This window comes from Lycium ferocissimum, chromosome 11 (assembly GCF_029784015.1).
Source record: "Lycium ferocissimum isolate CSIRO_LF1 chromosome 11, AGI_CSIRO_Lferr_CH_V1, whole genome shotgun sequence".
NCBI classification, from domain to species: domain Eukaryota; kingdom Viridiplantae; phylum Streptophyta; class Magnoliopsida; order Solanales; family Solanaceae; genus Lycium; species Lycium ferocissimum.
Window position 1 is genome coordinate 62,232,007 of NC_081352.1, and position 11,293 is coordinate 62,243,299.

At 36.3% G+C, this 11,293-nt stretch overlaps 1 protein-coding gene across 1 annotated transcript; it reads left to right on the forward strand.

The window, feature by feature from the left end:
- Positions 1–6,354: 6,354 nt before the first annotated feature.
- LOC132038553 (uncharacterized) lies at positions 6,355–7,077 on the forward strand. The gene has a single exon (XM_059429205.1). It carries the CDS (start codon positions 6,355–6,357, stop codon positions 7,075–7,077), a length of 723 nt encoding a protein of 240 aa, XP_059285188.1.
- The last annotated feature ends 4,216 nt before the right edge of the window (positions 7,078–11,293 follow it).

Here is an 11,293-nt window from a genome sequence, read left to right on the forward strand (position 1 = left end):
TCGTTTCCTCTACTATAAGAACACTCTACAGACGATCATTCGATGGAGTACTCTTACGTTTTTTGGGGGCAGATGAGTCCATTCAAGCCATGTAAAAGGCACATTATGGAGTATGTGAGGGCACATCAATCTGGGCCAAAACTTTATTTTCATATAAAAAGAATGGGATCTTATTGGCAAACTATGGTGAAAGATTGCTTGGATTATGCTTGAAGGTGTAAAGCTTGCCAGTTCCATGCTAATTTCATACCCCAACCACCAAAAGTGTTGCACTAGACTGTTGCATCATGGCTATTTGAAGCTTGGGTTTTGGATGTTGTTGGGCCATTTCCAAAGTCTTCTGAGGGACATTTATACATTCTGGCTGCAACTAATTACTTCTCGAAATGGACAGAAGTTGTTCCTCTTAAAGAAGTAAAGAAAGAGAATGTGGCAAACTTCATCCGAGTCAGTATTATCTATTGTTTCAGCATTCCTCGATATATATTGGCAGACAACGGTAAGCCATTTTATAACAAGTTGATGACTAAGATTTATGACCTTTTTGGCTTCAAGCAACGTAATTCCTCTATGTATTATACTGCTGCCAATGGCCTTGCTGAAGCATTTAATAAGACACTATGCAAACTTGTTGAAGAAAGTCGTCTCCAAATCTAAGAGAGATTGGTATGAAAGAATGGAAGAAGCTCTTTGGGCATACAGGACTACCTATCGCACACCAACGCAAGATACTCCTTATTCTCTTGTTTATGGAGTTGAAGTAGTCTTTCTACTTGAGCGTCAAATCCCATCATTGAGGCTTTTCAAGAAGGACTCACCGGCGAAGAAAATGCTAGGTTACGCCTTGAAGAATTGGAGGCTCTCGATGAAAAGAGGCTAGAAGCTTAACAAAGTCTAGAATGCTATCAAGCCTGGCTAATTCGATCTTTCAATAAGAGGGTTCGTCTTAGATGCTTCCAAGTGGGTGACCAAGTTCTTGTTGTGAGAATGCCCATTATTACTTCTCGTTGATCTGGAAGCAAGTTCTCTGCTAAATGGGATGGGCCATATGTTGTGCAAGAAGTATACTCAAGTGGCGCTTACAAGCTTGTTGACTTACAAGGCTTGCAAATTGGCCCCATCAATGGGAAATTCATGAAGAGATACTATCCTTGAAGAAAAAAATACGCTCCTTAAGGCACGAACATAAACTACATGTAGCTCCTGGCCCGCAAGAGTATAAACAGTGTACGGGCTCCCTAAAAAAATGTCCCCTAGGTTGAAAATCTCGAAAGAGGCGGCCTAGGAAAAAGTTAGGACATACAAAAAAAAACTCACTCTTTCTGAACCACAAAATGACTTGATCCTTATCACCTAGGTACGTAGGCCGATTAGAGTTTTCTTCTAAGATCAGTCTCATGACTTTAAAAAAATACATCACTCTATGTGTTGTTCGAGTGAAGTATGATGAAGCCTGACCAGGCACATGTAGATCATATATACAAGCATTCTTTCGTTGAAATTTGAACCTTCACCAAATACTTATGGTTCAATGAGGATAAATCTCCATAGAAATGGGTTTCTCGACGAGATGAATATAATCTCTTGGCTGGTTGAAGGCTTAAAATCCAACAAGTCTTCAAGTTGAAGTTTCAAATCCATCATGTCTGCAAGTTGAAGTCTTCAAATTCGTCAACTCCTCAAGTTAAAGTCCAAAGCCACTGCATCTGCAAGTTAAAGTCTGCAAATTCGTTAGCCCTTCAAGTTGAAGTTTCAAATCCACCATGACTTCAAGTCGAAGTCATAAAAACTTGGAAAGTCTTCAAATTGAAGTTCCAAATCCACCAAGTGGCAAGTTGAAGTCTTCCAGTTCGCCAAGTATAGTCTTCAAGCTGAGGGTCTTTAAATTTCCATGCCTTAAGGTGGACTAGTTTAGTCCCTTTGCTCCTTAAGCTAGCCTTTGATGGATTTATTCATAAAAGGATCTCTAAATTTTCATGCCTTAAGGTGGAATAGTTTAGTCCATTTGCACCTTAAGCTGACCTTTGGAGGCTTTACCCTTAAAAGGATCTTAAAATTTTCAGCCTTATGGTGGATAATTTTAGTCCCTTGGCCCCTGAAGCTAGCCTTTGCAAGGTGCAGTGGTCTTCACCTCAAAAAAAAGAAAGTATTAAAGTCTTTGGCATAGGCGGTGTAATGGCCTTACTTCGGACAAAAATAAAGTCTTTGACTTAGACGGTGTAATTGTCTTTGCCTCGGACCAAAAAAAAATAAAAGTAAAAGTCTATAGCATAGACGGTGTAATGGCCTTGCTTCGGACAAAATAAAAAGGTCTTTGACTTAGACAAGAATGGTCTTTGCCTCGGACCAAAAAAAAAAAGAAATAAAAGTCTTTAGCATAGACGGTGTAATGGCCTTGCTTCGGACAAAAAGAAGTCTCTTAGACGGTGTAATGGTCTTTGCCTCGGACAAAAAGAAAAAGTAAAAGTCTTTCGCATATGATTCGGACAAAATAAAATCTTTGGCTTAGACGGTGTAATGATCTTTGCCTCAGACAAAATTAAAAGTCTTCAAAGATAGACGGTGTAATGGCCTTGCTTCGGACAAAATAAAGTATTTGGCTCGAACGTAGTAATAAATTCTTCACTTCGGACGGATAAATAAATTCTTTTCCTAAGACGGAGTAATAAATTTTTCGCGTCGAACGGAGTAATAATCTCTTCGCGTCGAACGGGGTAATAAATTCTTCGCCTTGGATGGATAATAAATTCTTCAGCTCGAACGGAGTAATATATCCTTCACCTCGAACGGAGTAATAAATTCTTCACTTCGGACGGAGTAATAAATACTTCACGTCGAACAGAGTAATAAGTTCTTCGTCTTGGATGGAGTAATAATTATTTGCCTCGGACGGAGTAATAAATTCTTCACTTCAGTCGGAGTAATAAATTCTTTGCCTCCAAAGAAGTAATAAATTCTCCACTTTGGACGGAGTATTGTTCATCTCGGACTCGGACGGAGTAATAAGTTCTTCACTTAGGACGGGTCAATAAATTCTTCGCCTGAACGGAGTAATATGCCTTCGCCTATAAGGGCGTAAATCTTCATGTTAAACTTTTAACATACGAAAGTCCCCTCAATCTCCGACGAAGGGAAAAATTAAATTTGCTACCATTTTAAGAGGCTTCTTCGCGAGAAGTTAGTGAATTGGTGCAGCGAGAACTCGTTTCTCTTTCTTAAACCTGAAAATCAGAAACAAGAAAATCCAACCAAAAAAAAAAAAAAAAAAAAAAACAAGAGAAGAAAGTTACCATGAAAGAAGATACATGCCAAGGGAAAATGAAGGTACCAAAGTAAATCAATCACGTATTTTTTCTTGCTTGCTGAAAATTATCTAAGGGAACTGCAGATAAACAAGCTGCAGACCGATTGCAATTTAAGGGTTCAAAAAAGTAACTTTTCTTGTATGAGCATGGGCAGACCGATTACAATTTTAAGGGTGCGGGAAACTTCAACACGGGCAACCATTATTTTGATGAAACTTTTAGCTTCTTCATGTGTTTTGATGAAACTTTTAGCTTCTTCATGTGTTTTGATTCATGTGTTTTGAGGCGGTAATGAATTCAAGCATGGGTCTCCGATACATACTCTGTTTGGATAAGTGACGTCTGAAAATAAGCGGGATCACAGCGAGCATTTACATATGTTCAGCAGCCCCAAACATTCAACGACCGACAACGGCAAACAGAGGTTAATAAGTGATATGAACTACAAACTGGAGCAACAACGACCACACTAGCGGAAGGAAAATTAACACTTAGTATCTAGAAGAAATAAAAAGTAGATATCACAAAAGTCATACTTGAAGAAATAAAAAGTCTGATATCACAAAAGTCATACTTTAAGAAAAAGAAGGGAGAACTTGAGGCGGATCTAGGATTTGAGCGCAACGGGGGCATCATTATCTTTAGTACGCCAATTAATAGTGATAAAGTTAGGCATGCGACTCTTAAAAAAATTATCGATTACAATAGTAAAGTACAAATTTCAATATTATCAAATATAATTAATTTGATAATAATATAACAAAAGTACATCATCAACTCATACTTGAACTCGACGCGTTTTCATTTGAAAAATAAAAACAAACATGACTTTTCAAGACCTTAAGTTGATTGTACAAAATTCCAAATTTAAGAATATGATAAGATTTTAGGGCTTAGTATAAGATAATGCAATTTTTAATTAAATTAAATCTATAAAGCTATGTATTCCTCAATCCCTAGTAATTAAATACTATTATATACTTATATAATAAGTAATCTATATTAATCACTAAAAAAGAAGGGAAAACTTTACCGTAAGAGAAGTCTGATCGTTGGCTCGAATTCGATTGCCGGAGAAATTAATGAATATCGACAATAGATTCGACTATGGGTGACGTTCCTCACTTAGTGATTTGTGAGAAAACTTGATAATGGAAGAAGGGTTTGAGAATGGAAAAAGCCAAAGGAGTTTTTTTTTGCTTATTACGTTGGGAAAAGATGAGTAGGAAGTGAGAAAAGATCTTATGCAATTTGGGGCTTTTGGGGGGAGGGATTTAATGAAAAAGTAAAATGGGAGGGGGACTAAATAATAAAAAGATAAAAAAAAAAATTAAAAATCTGCATTGAACGCAGGGGCCGAGATTCGAACTCGGGTCACAACTAGTGAGCATCAACGCATGGGCATTCCTATCAACTGAACTACTTTAGCAATTATGTTTGAAGGGTCCTTTTAAAATATATGATAGCTTTTTAAGGTATATAAATATATGTATATAGGACTTTTTCTGAAGTTACGGGGTCACGTGTCCCCCACTCTTCTGGGTCCGCCCCCGGGGAGAACAGTACAAAAGCAAAACAAGAAGACATCATATTTTCCTATTCAAAAGAAGACGTTGACATGAAGAAGAAAATATATACCTGATCCTTCTTTTGAAAGTAAAGGCATGCTATGGAAAATATAAAAGAAGGATTACCTTCTGGAAAATAGTGGAGGGCTCCTAACTCCTAAAAAGCATGCTAAGAAAAAAAAGAGAAAACTTGTACTGTGAATTTTAATGTTGGTTTGACCTGCTTATATAGAGCCAATAACATTGGGGATTGCACTGTCCTAATTGGAGTAGGGAATTGCTTTGATAAGTCTAATGGGAATCCTATTCCTATCCAATCTCTATGGACAAATTATCTCTGGTTGGTACTTATCGGCTGGATAAATTCAAAGGTAGGAAGCAAAATAATTTTTTTTCGAAACAAGGATATGTTTAAAAAAAAAAAAAACGTTCGAATAACCAAGCCGGTGAAAAAATGCTGGAGAAATAATTGGCCCTACCATAATTCAATAGTCACTTGACCAAACCTATGGAATTCTAGGTGGATATGAATTTCCCATGAATTTGAAGGAAAATGCTGATTTTTCCACGTGAAATACAATTAGCACTCTTTTTAAGCCTTGCATACTGTGGCAATCTAAAGTGTTCATTTTTGAAGTTATTAAAATCCACATTTTCACAAGGGCAAAGAAAATAAAATATTTCAAGGCTCAATTGCTTCAAGTAATAGGTATTGCCTTTACTCGTAGTTCAAATCTAGTCGTCCGAAATTTAATGTTGGACAAGCTTTGAAGTATGGGGGCATTTGTGAGTATTGAAATTTTAATGGATTTAAGTTCATGAATTAATTTGGGCTATATTAAATTCAAGATATATTAGCCCAAATAAATAAGTGCGTTAATATAAGTGAAAGTCACACAAATACAACTTTTTCAAATGGTAATTAAAAAGATTACAACTACTTTCAAAAAATTACATAAATACAACTTATTTAAAATTTTAACTTCTTAATTACAAATATACAACTTTTTACATTCCTAAAATATCAATAATACTTAATTTTAGGAGTTACTAACATTAATGCATATCCACTTTTTACTTTCTCTTTCTTTCAAAATCATTAGAATTGTTATAAATCTTATTATAATAGTGTGATGTCTATCTTTAGGAGGAATTTTAGGGTTTGTTAGGGTTTGTAACTTTGGCACCAAGTCAATTCTTCTCCTATAAATAGAGAGGTTCTCTTCATTGCATTTCATCCCTCATAAGAAATAAGAACTCTCTTCTCTCTTGTTCTACATATATTCTTGCTTTAATTTATTGTTTTATAACACGTTATCAGCACGAGACTCTACCGTCTCAAGAAATTTTTGAAGGCTAAGGTACTATTTTTATTCTCTCTATTTCATGGCTAACCTTAAAAACTCGAGTTCGTTGCCCTTGATATTTCGGGCAAGAACTACCTATCATGGGTGCTAGATGCTGAAATCCATCTTGATGCTATGGGTCTTGGAGACACCATTAAAGAAAATAATAAAGCATCCAACCAAGAAAATGCCAATGCTATGATATTCCTGCGTCATCATCTTGATGAGGACCTGAAAATTGAATATCTTACTATTAAGGATCCACTCGTTTTATGGAAAAACTTGAAAGAAAGGTATGACCACCTGAAGATGGTCTTCCTCCCAAAAGCACGACACGAATGGATCAATCTAAGGCTACAAGATTTCAAATCAGTTATGAAGTATAACTCTGAGATGTTCAGAATTACTTCTATATTGACACTATGTGGAGAAAAAATTAGTGATTCTGATAAGCTGGAAAAGACGTTCTCCACTTTTCATGCCTCGAATGTGCTCTATGACAAAGAATATCGAGAGAAAGGTTTCATAAAGTATTGTGATTTGATTGCTCATCTTCTTGTGGCTGAACAAAATAATGATTTGCTGATGAAAAATCACGAGAATCGACCTACTGGCGCTGCACCACTCCCCGAAGTGAATGAGGTATATGCCCACTACTCTAGGCGTGGAAAAGGTCGTGGCCCCAGTCGTGGTCATGATAATAGTCGTGGTCGTGATAATAGTTGTGGCCGTGGTCGTGATAATGGTCAAAGAAGAAATTATTTTCCTGGTGTTAATCACTCTTCAAAGAAAAATCACCACCAAAAGGGGAAAAAGAAGGATGATAGGCATGAAGTGCCAGAAGCACGTGGCTCGTAAAATAAATGCTATTGATGTGGTGGAAGTGGACAACGCACGCACATTCTCGTACGGCGAAGCACTTGGTTGAGCTTTATCGCATCAATTAAAAGAAAAGAGAAAAATCCCGAAGCTAATTTTATCTCTGAAAATCAAATTGACATCACACACTTGAATGTAGCAGATTTCTTTGAGCACCCTGAAGGAAAGATATATCACTTGATTGGTGATGGTTCTGTGATTAGAGATGATTGAGTTGTTTGTTTTAATTTTTGCTAGTCATAGAAGTTAGTGAATAAAAGATCATGTAAAAGTAATTGTTTACATGAGTACTAGTCTTTCAATTAGTATTAATTAGTCTAGATCTAGTCCCATTGTTATTGTTAGTTATTAATAAAATTTTAATCTGTTTGTCTTGATTAAATAATGGTTTAATATTGAAGTTAGTTTGCTTATTAACAAGGCAGAGGACGTTTATTTTTGTTGCCAAGAGACCATTTGAATTATTACGTGTAAACCATGTCTAAGGTTAATATTTTGTACAGACCATGTCTAAAGTTAATAGTCTAATACCCAGCAAATGTCGTTGGCAATTAAAGAAATCACATATATGTTGTTTCATGCTATTCTTTCCCATTGCTGGTGGTACTAATATTGTATAGGTCACTGTTACACCTATTTTAAGAGTAGACAACAAAGGAAAATAATCTAATGTGTAAAGAAAAGGAAAAGAGAAGAATCTCACGTGATTCAAGAATGCTGCATATGTAAATTTTATAGATCCTATTTGCTTTACAATTGTAAGACTTTATTTTTCCTAATTAAAGGAGATATGAGTAAGTACTATATATGGTGTGTATGTGTTCCATTAACTCTCATTTATGATTAATTTTCAAGTGTAAGTACATTGATACAACTGACTTTTGGCTATTTGCACGTTAATTATGATTGCCATGTTAATTATGATTGCCGCTGTTATCTGCTCCCTGTACATTATTTAGACTATTCTTATTCACATTATAGATGGTTAAGCTTTACAAGCAGGTACTTTGGCACGAGCCACTTTACTAATATTTAGTGTATATTTATTCTACTTGTGTATGTGATTTGAAGATATGAATAATTCTCAAAGCAAGTTTGGATTAAAATCCAATTATGAAGACATTTGTTTGATCGATTCTGCTACTACACACACGATATTCAAAGACAAGAAATAGTTTTCTCATTTACTTATGGGTAAGGCAAATGTTAATACCATATCTGGTAGTACTAGTTTGATTGAAGGCTCCGGAAGAGCCACCATAATTTTGCCTAAGGGAACAAAAATCATTATAAGCGATGCTATGTTCTCTCCTAAGTCCCGATGGAACTTATTAAGTTTTAAAGATATCCGTCAAAATGGATACCATATCAAAACAATGGATGAGATGAATCTTGAATATATTGGTATCACTAAGGATGTCTCTGGACAAAAAGTTGTTATAGAAAAGTTTCCCTCTTTGTCTTCTGGCTTATATTGGACAAAAATTGGTGTAATTGAGACACATTCTGTCGTAAACCAGAAGTTTACTGACTCCAATACGTTTGTACTTTAGCATGATCGAATGGGACACCCTGGATCTATAATGATGAGACGAATTATAGAAAATTCAAATGGGCACCCATTAAAGAACCTGAAGATTCTTTTAAACAATGAATTTTCTTGCCCTTCTTGTTATCAAGGCAAGTTAATTATTAGGCCATCACCTACAAAGGTTGAGTTTGAATCCCCCGAATTTTGGAACGTATACATGGGGATATTTGTGGACCAATTCACCCCCTAGTGGGTCGTTTAGATATTTTATGGTCCTAATAGATGCTTCTTCTAGATGGTCTCATGTGTGCCTACTGTCATCTCGCAACCTGGCGTTTGCGAAATTATTGGCACAAATAATTCGATTACGGGCACAATTTCCTGATAATCCGATAAAGTCTATTCGCCTTGATAATGCTGCAGAGTTTTCATCCCAAACATTTAATGACTATTGTTTATCAATTGGGATAAGAGTTGAACATCCTGTAGCTCATGTTCACACTCAAAATGGCCTTGCAGAGTCATTAATTAAACGTCTGCAGTTGATTGCAAGACCATTACTCATGAAAACGAGGTTGCCCATGACTGTTTGGGGTCACGCTATTTTGCATGCAGCAACGCTTGTTCGTCTCAGACCGACAAACTATCATAAATTTTCTCCGTTGCAATTGGTTTTGGGTCAAGAACCTAATATATCCCATCTAAGAACTTTTGGATGTGCCGTATATGTGCCTGTAGCACCACCACATCGCACCAAGATGGGTCCCCAAAGAAGATTAGGAATATATGTTGGGTTTGAATCGCCCTCCATTATTCGCTACCTTGAACCATTAACCGGAGATTTGTTCAACGCTCGATTTGCGCATTGTCAATTTGATGAGACAATTTTCCCAAAATTAGGGGAGAGAATAATGAAATAAAAAGGGAAATTTTGTGGAATAATTCATCATTGTCTCATCTTGATCCACGTTCTTCTATTTGTGAGCAAGAGGTTCAAAAGATTATTCATTTGCAGAAAATAGCAAATCAAATGCCAGACGCATTTATAGATTTGAAAAGGATTACCAAATCACATATCCCTGCAGAGAATGTCCCAATTCGATTGATGTCCCCGTAGGACCATCTACTAGTGTCATAGCAAATGAGTCCAAGGCACGCCAGAAGCGTGGTAGACCATTGGGTTCTAAGGATCGAAATCCTAGAAAAAGAAAAATAAATGGTCAAGATGACACTACAAAAGAACCTCATAAAGAAATTCAAGAATTGAACAATACTGATATTCTTGAAGAAATCAATGAGCCTGAGACTCAAGAAAATGAGGAAATATCAATTAATCCAATTAATGTTGGGACTAATTTGAATCGATTGGAAATAAATGTGGATTATGTCTTTGCCTATAATGTTGCAGCAAGAATTATGCAAGATAGTGAGGATCTTGAACCCCAATCTGTTAAAGAATGCCAAGAAAGATGTGATTGGCCAAAGTGGCAAGAGGCAATTCAATCAGAGTTAAACTCGCTTACCAAACGGGAAGTTTTGGACTCGTTTTCCAAACACCTAATGGCATTAAACCCGTTGGTTATAAATGGGTTTTTGTGCGAAAAAAGAAATGAGAAAAATGAGATACAAAGATATAAGGCACGCCTTGTTGCACAAGGATTTTCACAAAGGCTCGATGTTGATTATGAAGAGACATACTCCCCTGTTATGGATGCAATAACGTTACGTTATCTCATTAGTTTCGCTGTCCATGAGAGGCTTGAGATGCATTTGATGGATGTGGTTACAGCCTATCTAGATCACTTGAAAATGAAATATACATGAAAATCCCTGAAGGATTTGAGATGCACAAGCATGTAGTTCAAAGTCTCGGAAATGTATTCAATCGATTACAAAGATCATTGTATGGTTTGAAGCAATCCGGGCGCATGTGGTATAACCGCCTTAGTGAATATTTGTTGAAGGAAGGCTATACAAATGATGCAATTTGCCCATGTGTTTTTACAAAAAAATTAATATCGGAGTTTGTTGTACTTGCCGTATATGTTGACGACATAAACCTTATTGGAACTCTTGCAGAGCTCAAAAAGGCAATTGATTATTTAAAGAAGGAATTTGAGATGAAAGATCTTGGAAAGACAAAATTATGCGTTAGTTTGCAAATTGAACATTTGACAAATGACATTTTTATCCATCAATCTGCCTATACAGAGAAAGTGTTGAAACGGTTTTATATGGATGAAGCACATCCATTAAGTACTCTAATGGTTGTTCGATCACTTGATGCGAATAAAGATCCGTTCCGACCTCAAGAAAAGAATGAGGAAATTCTTGGTCCTGAAGTACCATATCTTAGTGTAATTGGTGCACTAATGTATCTTGCCAATAACACAAGAGCCGACATAGCATTTTCGGTTAATGTGTTAGCAAGATATAGTTGTGCTCCTACAAGGAGACACTGGAACGGAATTAAACACATATTGAGGTATCTAAAGGGGACTATCGATATGGGCTTATTTTATTCTAGCAATTGCAGTCCCGATCTTGTTGGTTATGCCGATGCAGGGTATTTATCTGACTCACACAAAGCTAGATCTCAAACAGGCTATGTATTTATTTGTGGGGGTGCTGCCATAGCTTGGCGATCTACAAAGCAATCTATTG

What these genes read in the sequence shown, in the direction of transcription:
- LOC132038553 (XM_059429205.1), top strand. Translation starts at nt 6,355, where the DNA reads ATGGGTCTTGGAGACACCATTAAAGAAAATAATAAAGCATCCAACCAA.